General features: G+C 55.9%; 1 protein-coding gene across 6 annotated transcripts in view; it reads left to right on the plus strand.

Annotated features, from left to right (window-relative positions):
• AGPAT3 (1-acylglycerol-3-phosphate O-acyltransferase 3) overlaps window positions 1–20,310 on the plus strand; it is a 97,731-nt gene that overhangs the window by 67,555 nt on the left and 9,866 nt on the right. For all 6 annotated transcript variants that reach the window (XM_044750646.2, XM_070488970.1, XM_014830753.3 and 3 more), the window contains exons 2-6: window positions 8,535–8,761; window positions 15,635–15,804; window positions 16,567–16,728; window positions 17,697–17,850; window positions 18,357–18,459. In XM_044750646.2, the coding sequence (XP_044606581.1) occupies window positions 8,584–8,761; window positions 15,635–15,804; window positions 16,567–16,728; window positions 17,697–17,850; window positions 18,357–18,459 (767 nt within the window). In that variant the 5' untranslated portion in view covers window positions 8,535–8,583. The remainder of the gene's footprint in view (window positions 1–8,534; window positions 8,762–15,634; window positions 15,805–16,566; window positions 16,729–17,696; window positions 17,851–18,356; window positions 18,460–20,310) is intronic.

Raw genomic sequence — 20,310 nt, forward strand, 5'->3', positions numbered from 1 at the left:
GAGATGGGGTTACCTTTATGGCTGAGATCTGGGGCGGGACTCCCTTCCCGGGACGTGCACAGCTGCAATAGCAGAGCCCTCTCATCAGGAACCAGGTGGCAGGAGGGCACCCACGGCAACCCCACTCTCCCAAAGCAGAGTTCTGCTGTCAAGGCCTGGAGGCGTGGTTGGGGATGTCATTTACTTACACCTTCATTACCCATTAATGGAGAAATTATGTAATGCTAAAGGATTCCCACGAGCCCAGTAGTGGTTTTAAGTTAATTCTGTATTCTATTTATTGTAACAGTGTCTAAATACTAATAGAAATACAAACTTGCCTAAATACAGATACAGCAGAGAGTGCTTACATGGGCGAGGTGTGCTGTTGGTCTGGCCTACCGCAATGCTCAGTGCACACGGACTCCAAGTCCCCTGCCCGCAGCTGCAGGTCACACCTGCTCCAGGTGCCCAGGGCCTCTGGACGGCCTCTCACAGCCGCACACTGTTGGCTAGTGTGTTTCATGGGTCTGCGAGGCTGTTCAGAGGCCAGGACCACACAGTAAATTCTCGAGGCTTCGTAGTATGTGGTGATGTCTTTTAGGGCTATTCCTTGGGTCTTTCTCATGCCTTTTCTTTCCTGTTTGCTTTTCCACATGGACTGTAGAATCTGCTTGTCTGGATCTGGGGGTGACAGGTGGGGGACCTGTTGAGATTTTAATTGACTCAATTACATTTACAAATCAACTTAGAAAGAATGGTCTGGGTGTCATTTATGTACTAATATCTAACAAACCACCTCAAAATGTGGCCAATTAAAACAACCATTCTATTGCCATTTAACCAATTTGAAGCCGTTTTATTGGCTCACAATTCCGTGGGTCTCCAGTCTGTGCTGGGCGCAGCAGGGTGTTCTTCTGCTGGTCTCTCCTGGGGCATTTGGGTGGCTGCGGTCGGCTGGCGGCCTGCCTGGGGCTGTGGATCCATTTCCGCCCCGTGCGGCCCATCTTCCTGCAGGCTGGCCCAGGCTTCCTCACCTGGTGGCCCGGAGGGTAGGGGGAAGCTGCATGGCCTCTGAAGGCCCAGGCTGGGAGTCATCTGGGGTGAGCCCTGAAGCCAGCCCCGGTTCCAGGGGCCGGGCCCAGGCTGTGTCCTGATGGGAGGGCCGGGGCGCAGCTTTGCAGAGGGCGTGAGCACAGGGAGGGTGATTGTTGCCACCTGTTGCACAGTGTTTTTCCATTTCTTCTGCTTTTGTATCTTTCAGGATGTTCTAAGGTTTCCTCTTACAGGCTTTCTTTATGTCTTGTGAAGTTTGTGACTAGCCCTTTTGTCTTTTTCTTGCAAATGTGCCGAGGTCTTCTCCTCCACCGCGTCCTCCGTTTTGCATGTTCACGTGGAGCATGCCCACTGGGCTACACTCCCCTGGCTGCCTGGACACTCGACGGGGCTGTGTGTCCTCATCTTCTGATCACTAAGCGCTTGGACTGTGAGCTTGCACCCCACTGGCTGTAAAGAAATCCCTCGTCCTGGACTTCCCATTTCCCCCTTTCTGCCTGCTGGAGAGGGACGGTGGAGCCACCTAGGACGCTGTGCACTGAAGACCGGGGGGCTCCCAGCAGCTCCCAGTAGCTGGGCCCCAAATGACCACAGGGGCGGCGCTCCCAGCAGCTGGGGCCCAAATGACCGCAGGTGGCGGAGCTCCCAGCAGCCTGGGAGCTGAGACCACGTGCTGGGAGCTCCCCCGTCTTCCAGGCATGGCTTTCTAGGTTGTTCCATTCTCCCAATGACCACCTGGGGCAGCTGACCTAGAACTGGTAAGTCAGAAAGAAAAAAACTTCTCCATTGTCTTAGTGCCTGTTATTACTTCAGTTAAAGCTAGTTATTGGAATTAGTAGAATGTTGATTTCTGCATACTGTATTAATTTTATTCCTCTCAACATCACTGTGATCTCTCACGGTTTACAGTAGCGTTTTGGTGGCAGTGAGTTCTCTTGGGTCTATAGGATACAAACTTACCATCTGCAAATAGTGATCATTTTACTTCCCTGTTCCGTTTCCTGACCTCTTGGTGATTCCAAATGCTGATGAGGTGGGACTGGCAACAGATGCAAAAAAAAATGTCATGTTTTTCAGCCTTACTGAAAGATAAGGTGGCCCCTGTAAGTGAATTTACCCAAGAACTGAAGTTGGCCCCTTTAACCCTCAAAAATAGGATTACGTTTGTCGAATCTGAAACTCCGGTTGGACTCGTGGAAACGCCTCCCCTGCTTTCCATTCTTCTTCATTGACCCGGGCGTGTGCTGCAGCCCCTTCTCTCAGCGCTGTGCGGGGTTAGGGGGACAGTTGCTGCATTATGTTCTCATTAGTGATGTCATCGAGGGGCCGCAGGGTCTGTGCACCTGGTCCCAGCACTGGACCCTCTGAGGTGGTGCCGTCTCAGGTCGTGGGCTTGCCGCCGCCCCGTGTGCTGCCGTCAGCAGGATGTCTGCCTCCAGCATCCGCCTTTCCCTCTGTTCTCATCTGGTGCTTCGGATTGGCTGTGGGCCGGGGAAGCCCCCGGTCACGCTGGTCCCCACTGTGCTTGACGCAGGAGCGGGAGGGGCGGCTCCGGAGCTGAGGAGCCCTACTGTGAGTAAAGTGTGTTCCCTTTACTGGCCATACCTAGGCTGGTGGCTCAGAAGGCCTTGGGGGTTATGCCGCGTTCTTGGCTGTGTTCTAAACAGTAAACGTTGCCACCTAAATTATTTTAGGATACTTTAAAAATATTTGAGATGATATCTCTCTACTATCCTTTGTCTCCAATAGTCAGTCCTGTTCATAGACTTTCTCCTCCCGTGTTTACTGACTTGGAAACAATAGAACTATTCACACACAAACAAAAAACCTAGGACTCAACCCCAGTGTACTCCCCTCCCAACCTACCGTGTAGTCAGCTGTCATGGCCTTTCCATTCAGCCACCTCGCAGCAGACCAGGTCCGCTCTGCACACTGCACGTATAGGCACTCAAATATGGGATGGTGGACAGGTGGATGGGTGGGTGGGTGGGTAGAGAGATGGATGGATGGATGGATGGATGGATGGTAGATGGGTAGGTGGATTGATGGATAGGTGGGTGGATGGGTAGGTGGGTAGGTGAATGTATAGGTAGATGGATGGATGGGTAGGTGGGTGGATGGGTAGGTGAATGGATAGGTAGGTAGATGGATGGATGGGTAGGTGAATGGATAGGTAGATAGATGGATGGATGGGTAGGTGGGTGGATGGGTAGGTGAATGGATAGGTAGGTAGATGGATGGATGGGTAGGTGGGTGGATGGGTAGGTGAATGGATAGGTAGATAGATGGATGGATGGGTAGGTGGGTAGGTGAATGGATAGGTAGATAGATGGATGGATGGGTAGGTGGGTAGATGGGTAGGTGAATGGATAGGTAGATAGATGGATGGATGGGTAGGTGGGTGGATGGGTAGGTGAATGGATAGGTAGGTAGATGGATGGATGGGTAGGTGGGTGGATGGATGGGTGGACAGATGGGTAGATTGGTAAATGGATGGAAGGAAGGAAGTAAGGGTAGATGGGTGGGTAGATGGGACAGAGGGAGAGAAAGAAGGAAAGAGGAAAGGTAACAACCATTTCTTGGTTCTCCTTCATTATGGACTTTGAATTTGGGTCACTGAAATTCACATATACCTGAAAAGTTCCTGAAGATTTTTTCTTTACTTTTTCTCCCCAAAGCCCCCCAGTACATACTCGTATGTTTTCAGTTGTAGGTCCTTCTAGTTGTGGCATGTGAGATGCCACCTCAGCATGGCCTGATGAGCAGTGCCATGTCCGCACCCAGGATCTGAACCGGCGAGACCCTGGGCCACCGAAGCAGAGCGTGTGAAGTTAACCACTCGACCACAGGGCCGGCCCTGAACAGTTCTTTTTATCCTATGATTCAGACCTCCCAGCCTGAACATCAGAAGTGATGCACTTTTGGCATATTTAATGCTTCCTTCCTTCCCATCACCGTCTGCTCAAGGTTAGAGCTGCTCTTGGAAAGTCCACACAGACGGGGCGAGGTGAGGCTGCCCAGCTCTGAGCATGCTCACAGGGGCGATGGTCCCAGGGTGGTTCTCCACGGCTGCGCCTGCTCCCTGGGTTTCAGGAACCCGGGCAGCGGGTCACCTGAAGTGGGGCCCGTGTGCTGGGCCGCTCCTGCTCCAGCGCTGTGGGTGGCACTTGCTGTTGCTTTAGGACGATGGTGCAGTTTGGGATGGGGTGCGGCTCCCCGACTTGTGTGATTTAGACCATTGGCAAAGGCCGGAAAGGCACACAGATGGGCGGACTGCCGTGGAGCCCGTGCGTAGATGAAATAGCAGTCCTCCACACCCAGAGAAAGCCGTCAACGCTGCAGAGAGCGAAGAAAGGAGGTGGCTGGGCGCCCCTCTGGATAGCGTGGAGCATGGTGGACTCTCGGCTTCACTTTCTCTTTCTGTGGAAAGGCTTTGTTGAGAAGATGGGGATTTCAGGAAAGATGGGGGGTGCCTTGGAGAAGATCTGAAGCTCAGACCAGCTGACTAGCTAGTTCTTGAGGACCCTAGGGGCGTGTGGTGACAGACCCTGAGGCAGGAGCAGGGGACTGGGTGTCTTCCCTGAGCGCAGCGAGGCTGGGCCGGGGTTCACTGGCGGGTGGTGGGCCACCTGGGCAGCAGGGCCATGTTTACAGCAGGCCATGGGGGGGGGGTCCTGTGCACGTCCAGAATTCCGTGACCTGGGAGCGAAGAGGCCTGAATATTTGCAGGAGAGGTGCGTTCATTCGCTAGGGCTACCGTGACAAAGCACCACAGGCTCGGGACTCACCCAACAGACATTTGTGGTCTCACAGCCTCCAGGCTGGAAGTCCGACATCCAGGTGTCGGCAGGGCTGGTTCCCCCGAGGGCCGTGAGGGAGGATCTGCTCGTAGACGCCGTCTTCTCACCATGTCCTCCCACAATCGTCCCTCTGTGTGTGTCTGTGTCCTGGTCGCCTCTTCTTAAGGATATGGGTCATGTTGGATTAGGGCCCACCCTAATGACCTCATTTAACTTGATTACCTTTGTAAAGACCGTATTTCCAAGTACAGCCACATTCTGAGGTACTGGGGGTTGGGACCCCAACATATCTTTTTGGGGGGACACAATTTACCCTTAAGAAGTGCCAGCATTGGGTCTGAGAGTGGCCAGGGCAGTGCCCAGCCGGCGGGGCCAGGCCCTCGCGAGATGGTGGGGGCTGGTCCACGGTTTCCAGGCTCCCGGCTCTTCCCTCCACGCCAGCCCTGAGCCTCCAGCAGCTTGGCCACGGGAACCACAGGCTCAGAACCACCAGCAAGAGCGCCTGGAGGGAAGTGTCAGAACTGCCAAGCACCCCCTTCTCGGGGGCTGGAGCTGGGAGGAGGGTTGGTTGGCGTTCCCAGCCCCTCCTGCCCCACAGAACTCTGGCCAGCCGCCCCAGAGGGCCCGGAGTTGTGTCTGTCTCCTGAGGATGAATTTAGAGCCGAGCATCATGTCACTTCTCTTTAAGGCGTGCTGGCCATGGAGCCATGTTCCGCAGAGCCTTGCTGAGCCACTGGCCCATGCCGCCTCTCCAGCTGGTCAGCAGTCCGTTCTGTCCCTTTTGTGCCAAGGGAACAATACCACCCATGTCTCCCCTTTGGGGCGGGTGAGTGCAGCTCGTCCCCTGCCCTCAGAAGGTGGGGTCCTGGTGGCTTGTACGGGGTCGCAGAACCCAGGAGGCAGCCGCCTCACCCTCAGAACCAGGCTGTGCAGAAGGTCTGACAGTCCGCCTGCTGTCTACTGAAGGGACTGAGAACAGGCTCAGGGTCCTCGCGTCCCAGCGGCAGCATCTGAGCATGAAGGAAAGGCACCAGCGAAGGGGATGGGATGGTTTGTGCGTCTGACACGTGAAGACTGGGTGTCATCAGGGGTTCCCTTGAGAAGAGGCCAGGCACCCAACTCTTCCCCTTTTCGCATCACCTTGATTAAATGGGAAAGAAAACCTGGGTGAGCCCCTGGCACCCCCAGGGCCTCAGACGACACCAACCACTTCTCTGACCCGGGAGAAGAGCCGCGTCCTGGTGATCTCGGGGCCTGGAAGGTGAGCGGCTGGCCTATCCTGCAGTGGGTGGCAGTCGGGCTGCAAGAAACTTGTCCCAAGAGCAGGGGTGGCTCTCTGGGGTTTTGTGGATGGACTAGACCAGGTCATGGGACAGACCAGGGACAGGCCACTGCACAACCCCGAGGACGGTGCCCGTGTCCACACAGACTTGCGCGGGTGCTCGCTGAGTGCATCTGAGCTGTGTGAGTTAGACCTCCAGGAAGTCGCTTTTAAAATCAGGTTCTTGTACTTTATGCCCGAGTGATGGAGTCAGCAGGCCTGGCGTGGAAGCTGGGGATGTGCTTTTGACAGCATCACAGCTGATGTGCCCGTCTGCGGGCTGGCTTCTGGGGATTCTGGTTATTCTGGCCCATGTGGCAAAGCATGTGCCCCGACCCAGGATGTTGGCAGTGGGGGTAGAGCCGGTCTCCAGGGGCTGCACACTAGTCCAGGGGCTGTGGGGTGCAGAGAGCCAGCTGGGTGCCAGGCTGGGTGCCAGGTGATGGGTGGCAATGCCAAGTCTGGTTGAAGCCATTATTTCTAGTGCCAGAAAAAGTGCCACCTAAGGGCTGGCCTGAGACTCTGCCTTACAGAGGGCACCCCACCCATAGAGGGCCCCAGGAGGGAGCGAGGGCTCGGATCTCACTGCCTGGATCAGAATCCTGCTCTGCTGGTGCTCACTGTGTGACCCTGAGCAAGTCTCTTAACCTTTCTGTGCTTCCGTTTGCTCACCTCAAATGGGGCAATGATAATGTCCACTCACCGGGGTTTGTGTGAGTTCAAGAGACAGTACGTGGAAAGTGTTTGTGCTGGACCCCAGTTCCGCATCAAAGAAGCATCCTTACGGCCCCGTTGTGTTAGTTACCTTTACCCGCTGGAGCAGTGAGCTAGTTTTCTGCTGCTGTGTAACAAATGGCCCAGCACAGAGTGACAAGGCCACACTACACACCCATCCCCCTCACAGTTTCTCGGGGTCAGTACTTCAGACATGACTGGCTGGGCGGGTCAGGGTCGCTCATAGGGCTGCAGGGTCTGAAGGCTCGGCTTGGCCCTGGGGGTCAGCTTCCACGGGGGCTCCCTCGCCTGGTGCGATGACTCAGCTCCTTCCACATTCAGGGCCCGCTGCTCTAGTGTCTTCCTGACGCGGCAGCCGGCCTCCCCCAGAGCCAGCCACCCAGGGACCCAGAGCCGGGCGAGCCGCCCCTCGCACAGCTGGGCCTCGGAAGTCACGTGGCCTCCTATCCTGCATGGCCGGTTTGTTGGAGTGGATCCGCGTCCAGCCCACACTCAGAAAGGGCAGCGTCCGGCTCTGCCCTCTGAAGGCAGCAGCGGAAGCGTCTGCAGATGCGTTTTCAAACCGCAGCAAGCAGCCGCGGGGAGGAAGAGGAGCTGCAGACTGGGCTGGGCCGCGAAGGGCCCAAGTTTTGGGGAGAAGTCACAGTCCATGCCCTGCAGGTTTGAGAGCGTCCAGAGGGGCCGCAAGGCTGACCCGGCGGCAGTGGGTCCCAGTGTGGAGGGAGGTGCATGCCCGCAGACTCACGCGGGTGAGGCAGGGCACACGCAGGCACCCTGTTGGCTCAGTGCCGTGGTGGGGACGGTGAGGCCGGCCTCGGTCCAGGCTGGGCGATGACGGGCGCTGTGGGCAGCCGTCCCTGTGCCCCGGGTGTGCTTGGCACAGGGGGTGAAGCAGGGCTCCCCTGGAGGATGAGGGAGCCTTTGTCACCCTCCAGAGCCAGCTTCACCCCCCGCCACCGCGGAGAGTGCGTGGCACCCGGGCCAGCCCTGAATTGGAGTCACTGCTCCCCGTGTGTCTCCGTCCACATCGGAGCATAGAGCAGCTCGCAGAACGAGCACGGCCAGGAAATGTGAGCTTCTGGCTTCACCTTTGAAACCAAGACATGCGTGTTGAAAAGGGGAGAAAACCAGGATACATTCTTGGGGGAGTCACCACTTTTGTGTCAGAACCAAAACAAAAGCCTTTTAGCTTAAAAAAAGTGCACAACAGCTTGGGAATTAAAAGGCTTTGTTGAAGTCTTGTGGATCTGTTTTTATAGAAATCTCGCATGCAGTTTTGATCTTTTAAATAAAATACTGAAAACACAAAATAAAAATTACCAGTCATCCTTTACCTAGAGATAATCACTGTCAATACGTGGATGCATTTCTTCTAGTCTTTCCTTTCTTCCTTTCTGGTGTGCATGGGTGTGTCTGTGTGAGTGTGTGTGGTGTGTGCGTGGCGTGAGTGCGTGATGCGTGACCAATGACTTCGCCTGTCTGCCCTCTGTGTTACTTTCAGAAGGGAGAGATCCCCAGTGCCTTGAGGGTAAGCCGTGCGCTCGGACGCGGTGGATCTGGGCTCTGTGTGAGGACCGTGGTTCTTCCTCCTCCTGGGCCCTGGGTCTCTGGCACAGCTCCTAACCGCTGCCCCTCCCTTCCAGGACGGCCGTTCTCAGTGAAGGACCTTGCACTCGCTACTGAGTAGCGACCATGGGCCTGCTCGCCTACCTGAAGACGCAGTTCATCGTGCACCTCCTCATCGGGTTTGTCTTCGTGGTGAGCGGGCTGGTCATCAACTTCGTCCAGCTATGCACACTAGTCCTCTGGCCCCTGAACAAGCAGCTGTACCGCCGGCTGAACTGCCGCCTCGCCTACTCGCTCTGGAGCCGTGAGTATTGCCCACCCCGAACACTGGGAGCTGGGGGCCCGGCAGCAGGTCGGGAAAGCAGAGCTTGCTGCTAGATGATCCCGAAGGCGGTCCCACGCAGGGGCTCCTGGGGGGGGAACACTCGCGATGATGTGACGTAAGGCGTTGGGCCTGGCTTCCTTCCCCAGACTGGGAATCGAGGGCCTGAGGGGGAACACAAAGGTTTTTTATCCCCAGCCAGCAGATGTGCAGGAAGGCGCTCAACCCAAAACTCTTCATCAGGTTGAACTTGATGACATTCCACCATTTGACCATTGAGAACACAGAGCTGGCAATTTCATATGGTTTAACGTAGTACTTTGGATATTGGAAAACAAACAGAAATAGAGAGAATGGTAAACTCAGTTTGCCATCAGCCAGCTCCGGCAGCTGCCAGGACGTGGCCAGTCTTGTTGCACCTCGACGCCAGCCACCCCGACACCCTAGGATCGTGCAGCCAACCTCAGGTGGCCTGTCATTTTGCTTGTGAATATTTCAGTATCTCTCTCTGAAAGACAAGGACTCTCACCCCCTTAGTTTAACGTGTGTGTGGAGACGTATCTGTTTTCTGCGTGTACTCGTGTATGTGTGTGTACAGTCAGTCTTCAGTGTCGGCTGGAGAGAGACTCAAGGACAAGAGCCGCCGATGGCCGCGGCGGAGGCTCACACCGTGGGTCGGGGTGCACCCGGCACGCCCACGAAGGGCAGTTTACCAGGGGCTGTCGGCAATCTACATGGTCGTAATTTTTGACCCAATTATCCACAAAATAAGAATGTAACCTAGAGAGATATCTGCAAAAGTACATACCTGTGCAGGTATTCTCATTTTATCATTTTTATGTGAGCACAGGACTGGCGGCAGCCTCAGTGCCATTGGGGGGGACTAACTGGTCTGTCTGCACAGTGGAATCCAGTGCAGCCACAAAGAAACAAGGGCACTCTCTCTTCACTGACAGCGCCAGCTTCAAAACACACTTTTAAGTGGAAAAGGAAGGTGTGCTACATAGTATGCTCCCGTTTGTTTATTTTTAAAGACAACATGCGTATGGTGCATGTGCACTCGTATGTGGCTAGAAAAATCCTGAAAGGATGAACGAGGAAACTGATGTCTGGGGCGTGGAGGAAGGCGGGGACCTTGGCCCTTTATTTCTTCCTGCTGTGCTGCTTATGTTTCTAAGCATGAGCACGTATTTCTTTATAATAAAGGGAAGGTAATACACATTTTCTGTCCCGTGGGAAATGGTGAGTCCCCGTTAGCCCTCCCAGTTCAGGAGCAGGTGAGAGGAGGCCGCTGGTGTTGGCTGAGCCGTCTGCACAGGATTCTCCGCGGCCATGGAGAGACCAGCGCCCCAGGCCTTCCTTTCCGCCTGCCTTCAACGTGTAATAGCTTCAGTTCCCAGGGGTTTTTTCCTACATAAAAGTCTGCTTTTTTGTGGGAAGGGAGAGTTAGAAGTCCTATCATGTAACACATACCACTGAGTATTCCTGAGCATAACTGGGCAAGGGGAATGCACACCAAAAGGGCACCTACTAACTAACAAAACCTAAATTCTGGACTCTGCTTCCAGCAGTGTTCTGAAGCTAAAACCACTACAAAACAGCTAAATCCTGGGCGAGACCGGCTTTTAATGCATTGCTGGGTTCCCAGTAAGTGAAGGAAATCTCTCAGCCCCGCCTCCCAGCCCCTTAACTCAAAGGAGGAGGTGCTGAAATCGAACATCAACAGTGCCTGGGCCAGCTGGGAGCAGGACTGACTCTGAACCAGGCCTCCCGAGGGGCGGCTGGAGGGGGGTGGGCTGGCGGTGCCCTGTGGGCTCAGCACCCGCCAGGGAAAGGCAGGGCCCACCGCACAGATTAAGATGATGAAGCAGGAGCTCCTGGTCACAGAACAGCAGACGTACAGCAGACTCAGACAAAACTGCCCCAGGCGCCCAGGGTGAAAAAGAACCAAATAGAACTTACAGAAATGGAAGTTATCATTGTATTGTTTAAAGTAGAGCCTTAGTGAACGAATTTTACATCAGATTAGACACAGCTAATGGGAGACTGGGTAAACTGGACGTTAAGTGTGAAGAAGTCATCCAGAGCACAGCCAGTGACAGAGGAAGATATAAACAGGAGCTGGAAGGAGTCAGGAGAGGAGAAGGTCTGTGTATACTTGGAACAGGCCTGGGCCTCCTGTCCTGGGAGGAGCCGGGGTGGTGGTGGGGGGGGCGGGGGAGAAGCAGCTGGAAGAGAGGAGAACTGATGAAAAGCAGGACTGTGCAGCTCTAGGACGCTAATGTGTCCCAGGCAGGGTGAATAAACAGAAATCCACGCTAAGACCCCTCACGGTGAAATCACAAGCCATCAGGACAAAGAGGAGATCTTAAAACATGAGAGGGGAGAGCTGGCACCTGCGAGGATTGACAGATGGACAGCACACTGGGCACAGCAGTCAGCCCAGAGACGAGGAATGCCTCCACCCTGAGCGAGGTGACCGTCAGCCCAGAATCCCACATCCAGCAGGGTCACCTTTCAAAGGAGAAGGAGATGAAGACAGTTGTAGGGACCCAGGTGGGAGCACGCACTGCCCGTCGAGCGTCGCCTGAGGTTTTAAAAAAAGGCGAGAAAGTAGAAAAAAGCATAAGAACATTGGTTAGAAGTTAAGATTAATATAAAATCCCCCCATATTTGGAAGGAACACAGACACTATGGAAGCACCAGCCGACCCCTGTGCGCTGAACCCGCATGCCCATGGGATTCCCCCAAGGGATCTGTTGAATTTGGGGGTGTTCTCCACCTGGGTTTATTTCTTAAATCCATGAGTCGGAGTCCTTCTCAAAAAGAGCTGAGTGGAGCCTTTCCCAGAGTTCATGGGTGTATGGTGAGAGCTAGGACCGCATTAGTGTTTTAATAACCACTAATAATGAGCCACTGTTTTATTTTCAACTCTACGCACATTCCAGTTCTCATCCTATGACACCTGGGCCTCCTCGCCGCCCAGCCGGAGCCCATTTCTAGTGCGACTCTCGTCCAGCCCACGGAGTCGTCATGCTGTGGCTCAGGCCGTGGCGCCCTGCTAACCTCGGCCGAGGTTTTAACTCCCTGTCTGTAAAACAGAAATGAAATCACCTATCTCACAGCTGTACTATCGAGATGAAATGAATGCAGAGTGTGTACAACAATGCGCAATAAATGATTACGATTATTAGGTGAATTTTGAATTTTCTTTAAATCAGTGGATGAAACATGCAGAGAATGCTTGCTCATTGTGTGTAAGGGCGATCATATATTTGAATGAAGGAAACTGCTAAAAGAAATTAGTGCTGAGCCCAGAAGCCAACCAGCAAAACTCCTAATTCCGAACACTCCCAGCCTGACCGTGAGCGGATGTGGAGACGGCAGCCCTGGCAGCTGTGTGATGATCTGCAGAGACCCAGGCCTCCTGAATCAGCTGAGAAGGCCCCTTCGTGTCCTGATAGCCGATGGAAAAGAGCGGCCTTGAAATTGCACCTTCCCGCAGGCGAGCCTCCGATAGAGACTTTGTGCAGGACGGAGCAGGCTTGTTCTCCTTGGAATGTCTGTAGGGCGTTTACCTTGTCTGTCTGTCTTCTCTGCATCCCAGTTGCTCACCTGTGCTTCCACCTGGCAGTCGTGACGACCTGAAGATGCCTTAAATGCGGTGGGAATGGGCATGCGTCCCTATGTTCTGACACCGTGTGCCTGGATTTCCAGCGCCTTGGGGTGGAATGCAGGCCTCAGGCGGTCGCCCCCTGCCCACCTGCAGAAGCTGGCAGGCTGGTATCGCCAGTGTCCTTTCCAGCTGTTAGCGGTCAGCACGAAGACCCACCGCAGCCTCGCAGACGGTACACATTTATGCGCCAGGAGGCAGCTGCTCTGAGCCTGGGTCACGGTTTCCTGCGTATGATCTGCAGGTTATTTCTGGGAGGCCGTCGTGGAAACAAGGGGCGTGTAGACGGGGATGTAAGTGCCAACGGGAGTGAGGCACATGTCAAGCCCAAAGGAAGAAATGGCTTTGGAAAGTATTTTTCTTAGAAGATTCAGTGTCTCGGGGGTGGTGCTCTTAGAGTTGCACCATTCCTCCTTCCTTCTGGGGTTTCCACGTGTGTCCACCTCCGTGTAACACAGGGCGGCCCCGAGAGCCTGCATGTCCTGAGCACTCACCGTGTGGCGGGCACGTTCCCAAGCGCTCACGCGTGAGCTCTCCCCACCCCCACTGCAGCCTGCCGGGTGGGGGCTGTGCTGCGCTGCCCCGGGTGGGCGCTGCGCCGCTGACGAGGGCTCGGGCTCTCCTCCAGGGCGCTACTCCCCCATCCTTGTGTCTGTAAAGTCAGTAGGTTGAGCTACGTGATTCCTCTCAAACCAATGATGAGAGAATCCTGCGTGATTCCACTCACACGGGGACTCCAACACAGGCAAACTCGGAGCAGAGAGGGGATGTGGCTGCCGGGGCTGGGGCGGGGAAGCGGGGAGCTGCTGCTGGAGGGTGTGAAGGTTCACTTACACAGTGTGAACAGATTCTAGAGCTCTGCTCACGACACTGTGCCGACAGTTAACAGGACTGTGCTGTGCACTCGAGGGTCTGTCTGCTGAGAGGGAAGACAGGTCTCCAGTTAAAGGTTCTTCAATAATGAGAGAAAGCTTCTCCACTCCCTAGGAAATCGCTTTAGAAGCCTCAGTCTCTTTCCAGTTCACACGTAGGAGTTTGGCCAAGCCCTGCTGGAGGGCCGTCAATTCAATGAGTCGGCTCGGAATGGGGAGCAGGACAGAGCAGGCACCAAGCCGCATGGGTGTCGTCTGGGCTGCGGCTCCTGGACAGAGGTGGAAAGGCCCCCAGGCTGGGCTTTCAGATGCACAAATCGCCTTACCCTGGGCCTTCTCTTCTTTCCTTAAACAGCTTTACCGAGAGAAAACTCACCCATTTAAAGCTCACAGGCCAGTGGCTTTGGTATAGTCATAGAGTTGAGCAACCACCACTACAATCTAATTTTAGAACATTTCACCCAAGAAGAAACCCGTACCTGTTAGTAGTCACTCCCCATTCCCGCCTCCCCCAGCCCCTGGCAATCACTCATCTGCTTCCTATCCCTGTGGATTTGCCTGTTCTGGACACTTCATATAACTGGAATCCTACAGTATGTGGTCCTCTGTGTCTGACTTCTTTCACTGAGCGTGATGTTTTCAAGGTTCATCCCTGTTGTAATGTGTGTCAGAATCACATTCCGGCCGCAGCTGAATGATGTTACACTGTATGTACACATTGTTCAGCTAGTCATTCGTCAGTGGACGGACATTTGGGTTATTTCTGCTTTGGACTATTGTGAATAATGCTGCCGTGAACATTTGTGTACAGGTTTTTGCGTGGACATGTTTTCCTTCTCTTGGGCACATGCCTAGGGGTGGAATTGCTGGGTCAGCTGGTAACTCCATGTCTGGAACAGTTTTCCAAAGCAGCGGCACCGTTTTGCGTTCCCAACCACAGTGTGTGGGGTCCAACGTCTCCTGTCCTTGCCAACACTCGCCATTGTCCGGCTGTTCGATGATAGCTGTCCTAGTGACTGTGAGTGGTACCCCACTGTGGTTTTGGCTTGCATCCTCCTGATGACTAACACTGTGGAGCATTCTCTCGTGTGCTTGTTGGCCATTTGTACGTAAGCTTTGGAGAACTGTCTGTCCAGATCTACCTGTCCTTCATTCCTTGTGCCTTTACTCAGTGCACCTGAATGTTGGCTGGAAGCAGCCAGGGCTGACAGGTTTGTTGTAGGTGCTGAGTTCACCCCGTGACAAATGGCCTTTTCTGTTGACCTGGCCTGCGTCCCCTCAGGGCCCTCTCTGGTCCCTCGATGGTGCTCATGGTGAGCTTGTGCTTGGAGCTGACCCCTCACTGCCTCCTCCCCTGATTGGCCCTTGGGGAAAAAGGACCATGGCTCCTGAGTGTTAAGGTGTTGCCTGGGTGACGGACCTCCCGTCCGATTCCCGCCTTGTGTTGAGGAGGGAGCTGGGACCCCAGAGGCCGTGTAGTCAGCAGCATGTTGGGGGCAGAGCTTGTGCATCCCCCACTTCCGCCTAGGCTGATGGGACATTGGTCAGGAAGGGGAAACCAGCCTCGGTCCTCTGGTTCTTGGATGTCAGTGTCACATGCCGTATCTTATGTCTCCTATCGGGAAGCCACTATTATCCCGTTTTTATAAATGGGAAACTGAGGCCCAGACAGTCAGGCTCAGAGCCCACTCCCGAAGCCCTGGCCTGTCTCATCAGCACTCCCTGGCCTCCGTCCCCAAGGGCTAGTCCCCCCAGGAGTCCAGCACACAAAGAACAGGGCTGCGCTGTGGCGATCCTGAGCCCAAAAGCCACGCTTCCTGGTCTGTGAGGTCACCCTTGGATGCCTGACTATGGCCGGCGTGATGCCACCAGCAGTGGCTCCAGCACAGCCAGGGCTGCCGGCCACAGGGGTCTCGGGGCTGGCTATGTGCACGCACCACCCCCCTTCATCCTGTGGATGAAGATGTGCCAGCCCATCAAGCCGGAGCACACGATGGGCATAAAGACGTGGGGTCCCTCTATAGTGATGGCTTTCCTCCCTCTGCCTGCGCCTCTCGCAGCATTCTGAAAGTTTCATTTGCCTTCTCCCTTGACTTTTGCTTAGAGAAGGGAACTATAATTTTGGAAAACTTATTTTATTAAACATAAACCATCAAAACTCATTTCTAACAGAAAGTCCTGCTCTGACTGAAAATGCCATAGAAATACCCTGCCCTGGGTCTCCCCTCAGCATCAGGGAGCCCGGCTGGGCCTGGCCTGCCTGCAGGGAGGGGGCCTGCCCCTCACTGACACCCCGCCGTGTGTCTGCAGAGCTGGTCATGCTTCTGGAGTGGTGGTCCTGCACGGAGTGCACCCTATTCACCGACCAGGCCACCATGGACTGCTTCGGGAAGGAGCACGTGGTCATCATCCTCAATCACAACTTCGAAATCGACTTCCTCTGTGGGTGGACCATGTGTGAGCGGTTTGGCGTCCTGGGGGTGAGCAAGGAGGGGGTGCCGGGAGGGTGTGGGCGAGCCGGGAGGGTGTGGGGGTGAGCGAGGAGGGGGTCCCGGGAGGGTGTGGGCAAGCCGGGAGGGTGTGGGGGTGAGTAATGAGGGGGTGTCGGGAGGGTGTGGGGGTGAGCGATGTGGGGGTGCCGGGAGGGTGTGGGGGTGAGTGACATGAGGGTCTCAGGGGCTGGCATGGCTCCCTGGGGTCTGGAGTCTCCACAGCTCTGGGTTTTTCTTCCCTCCGGTCCTAGCCCCTGGTCCCTCTTAGCTAGGAGTGGAGCACACACCTGACCAAGGGGGCCCTGGGGCTTATGCTGCATCTCCCCCCATAAACCCTCACTCATGTCTCCGTGAGTCCCCCCAGGGCTCCCTCACTTAGCTAAGCTGCCTCCTGTGAAATGTGAACGACCCCACTGAGGCAGCTGAGGTGTCCCCTGCCGTGAAAGCCTGTCAATGGCGGCCCGAAGCCATCTTTAGGAAGGCCCAGGCCTGGTGGCCAGAGTGGTCCTCAGAGTCCAGGCCAGCCGTGTCCTGGGCCCCCTCCCTCCCACCAGGACTGCCCGCTGTCCACCAGGGCTGTGCCTGGGCTACCTCAGCTGTAGGACAGCGCCCCTGCGCTCTCGGGGTCGTGCTGGTCCCTGCGGTGTCACACTCAGAGTCAGGGCGTCCCTGGGGACTGTGACGTCACCCAGCACCATTCCAGTCCTGGGGGGCAGTCTGAGGGACGCTGCTGCTCTCCCTCCGCTGCAGAGTTCCAAAGTCCTGGCCAAGAGGGAGCTGCTGTACGTGCCCCTCATCGGCTGGACGTGGTACTTTCTGGAGATCGTGTTCTGCAAGCGGAAGTGGGAGGAGGACCGGGACACCGTCATCGAGGGGCTGAAGCGCCTGTCTGACTACCCCGAGTACATGTGGGTGAGTGCCCAGACGGAGCGGCCGGGACTGAAGTCCATGCGCTGAGCTTGGTTGACTTTAGTTGTCATGACTACAGTTTAATAATAATTGAGTTACTGGTTATAAAGCCAACAAGAACCCCTGAGCACAGGGGATGCTGGTTCACAGCAGGGCCCGCCCGCCACCCCGGGCTTGGAGGCTGGGGAGCCCATCTTGGGCCATGTGCTCCCACCTGTCTCCCCTGGGAGCCAGCGCCCTGCTGAGGGGCCCTCCCTACACCCCCGGCACCCCGGCCTGCGCAAAGGAGCATGGCTCGGCCGCTCTGGGGGTCTGCCCGGCGCCCCGCCCAGTCCCAGGCTGGGGCTCCTGTAAGGGAGGTCTGGGCTAGAGGCGGGGGTCAGAAGCAGCCCCAGTGCGGGGGAAGCTTCTCCCTCAGCACACGTGGACTGACCCTGCGCTGTGAGCACCCCCTCTGATGGCGTCTCCAAGCCCCGTGGGCGGGTTGACGGGGCAGCCATCTGGAAGCGTCACTGCCCTTGCTGTGAGCATCATTTCTCTCTCCACCCTCCTCTGGTCTCTGGCAGTAGCTCTGCGAGGCAAGCGCTTCCAGCTCGCCTGTCGCCTGTGGCGGCGAGCGGCTAACAGAGTTTACAGTTCCTCTCGCTGGTCAGACAGCTGCTGCCCGGCACGCCTTCCCATTCACTTCTCTCTGGAAAGAGCTCTTTTGCACCCTTTGGGGAGAAGTGAAATGCCGTGGGCTGTCCTGTGAGGCACCTCGCGTGGCTGTAGTGCGGGTCGCGGCCCGAAAGTGAAACAGCATTCCACACTGCGGTGCGCCCCATGCTGGGCCATCACTCGAGGGACCTGTCACTGACTCAGTGGCAAACGCGTAGCTATGGTCGAGGCAGCAGGTGGGGGGAGGTTCGAGCCCGGCAGGGCCCGTCCCCGACCGGCCACCCCGAGTGACCCTGCCCCCCGCTCCACCCCAGTTCCTCCTGTACTGCGAGGGCACGCGCTTCACCGAGAAGAAGCACCGCGTCAGCATGGAGGTGGCCGCCTCCAAGGGGCTGCCTGCCCTCAAGTACCACCTGCTGCCGCGCACCAAGGGCTTCACCACCGCGGTCCAGTGCCTCCGCGGGACAGGTAGGAGCTGCCCCGCCCGGTCGGGAGCCCCGCTCTCGGGGCCCTCAAGAAATGAAAACAGGGATCTGTCCAAACTGCACAGGTGAACTACACGTAAAACACAGGACACGGTAGCATAACAGGGAGAATCAGTAAGTGAGTTAATGTGTTACAAGAGCCAGGTATCATTTTTGAGGCGATAAAATGCTGCTTAATGGCAAATAGCTGTAATAATGATGAAGTATATAACTGAAAACCTTCTAAGGGGAAAAAAATATATCTAATTAATCCAAAAGGAGGCGAGATAAAGACAAAGGCCAGACAGGACACGGAAATCGGCCAGGCGGGAGATGTCCACGGAGGGTCAGTGAGCGCAGTGGGCGGGGTCAGCTGAAGGCCCAGCCAAAGGAGGAGAACTGGCAAAGGAAGACGTCGCCTGTGTATAAGGCCTAGCCGGGGCCTGCCCCAGGGTGCAGGGGAGGGCCTGTCCACGTGGCTGTGTCACCCTCTGCACCTCTCCCCCACAGTCGCCGCTGTCTACGACGTCACGCTGAATTTCCGAGGAAACAAGAACCCATCTTTGCTGGGCATCCTCTACGGGAAGAAGTACGAGGCGGACATGTGTGTGAGGTGAGCTCCGAGAGCTGCCCACAGGGGCCATGGGGGGCCACATGGGGCCATGGGGGCATGTTGGGCCTGACCTGGCCGCCCTCTCCCCAAGGCTTCCCAGCTCCGGGACGGAGGCCTCGGGAGCTGGCTTGCTGTCAGCCCTTGACACACAGGCTGGTCCCACGTCCCTGGCTGCCCCCACATGGAGGTGGTGCAGACTTGGGGACAGATATTTCTAACGGTCACACAAAGTGAATGAGTGGGGCCGGGGGTGAAGGCAGAATGTTCCGGATGCTCCAGGGAGGAGTGACCCCTCCCACTGGAGGGAGCACAGAGGCTTTCTGAAAGAGGCATCTGACCTAAAACTTGCACAGTGACCAGGGTTTCCACAGGCAGGAGAAGGACAAGCTGTCCCAGCCCAAGGGGGATGCCCACGTGGTGCCGTTTGTGGTGTGCAGCCAGGTAGACCCAGGGCACACACAGACCGCCCGGGAGGGAAGGGAAGGTCAGGGCCACGGGCTGACCTCAGTCCCACTCTGCCTCCAGCTCCTGGTGAACATGGGTCTACCAGCAGGGTGTACCCAGCCAGCCTCAACCCCTTTGCCAGAGTCAGTCCTGCCGGAAGGAGAGGGGAAGCTGGTTAATGCACAGCGGCTCAGCCAGCTTACAGACTCCCAGAATCCCCAAGAAGTGAAACTCAATCTGGGGTAGGGCCCTGTGGAGCCCTTAAAACATCCTCAGATTATCAGAAACAATTGCCGTTAATTTGTGCAGTGAGCATTTATTGAGTGCCTACTGTATGCAGAGCAGGAGGCTCAAGGCAGGGATGGGGTGGGCAGGTAGAGGGATCAGAGAACCAAGTTTCTGAATGGGATTTGCCATGAGACGGGGGCAGGTGGCCCCTCCGGCTTCCGGGAGGCCTGTCTGAAATGCTCCCCAGGGTGGAGAGTCTCCTCCGGCCCTGCCGGGCAGGCAGGCTGTGTCTGAGGGCCACTCTGGCGGAGCACCAAGAAGAGAAAGTGCCAAGCCAGGTGCTCATTTTTTTCCAGTTTCGTGTTCATTCCTCTGGGGAAATTGCCGGGCCAGACGTGCTCACGGCAGCCCCACCCGCGCCTCGGCGTGGACTCTCAGCTCCAGCGGGAGAGGACCCGCACTTTAATCTCATCTCGCCCTTTGGGGCAGAAAGTGTGGGGCTGTGTTTTACCTAATCTCATTTTAGTAGATATATTCTTAGAACTTCTAAAAGCGTCAGCTTGCTGTTTCGTGTGTTGTTGAGTAAAAGCAATATTCCAGTGAGTCCACACAGATGTGTGATCCAACAAGCCGAGGTTCTCACGGCCCGATGGCGTTTGCCCCGTCTCCTGTCCCCGACCGGGGGGCCTGTGGGATGGTGGCCTGGGGCTCTCCTGCTTCTCACTGGTGCTTGGGGCAGCATCCTCAGAGTGGCTGGGTCCACTCCAGGAGATGGAGGCTCGTATTTGTATTTATTTCTTGCTCCTCATTTTTCATTCCAATTTTACATGTTTCACACCGTGTGTGACAGACATGCAGCAGACCCTGGATGTGGTGCATCTCTGATATATGTATGGAATTAAGGGAGGAGGCGAGTGAGTTGGAGACTTTTCAGCAGTCATCTCTCTGCAGACAAACCCCTCGGAACTTCCTTTCCTTACTGAAACGGTCCATGTGTGTGGCAAATCCTTCTGGGGGCCCCTGGAGGTCCCCAAGACCTTTCCAGGCCAACAAAGTTCAGCTGTTTTTGTTTACAAGGAGTTTATATGCCTCCCTCAATCCCTTTGAGACACAGGGGAGTTTCCCAGAGGCTGTGTGACACGTGGCACAGCATCGCTCCCACATCTGATCTTGTGTGTG

This window comes from Equus asinus, chromosome 18 (genome assembly GCF_041296235.1).
Source record: "Equus asinus isolate D_3611 breed Donkey chromosome 18, EquAss-T2T_v2, whole genome shotgun sequence".
Lineage (NCBI taxonomy): Eukaryota > Metazoa > Chordata > Mammalia > Perissodactyla > Equidae > Equus > Equus asinus.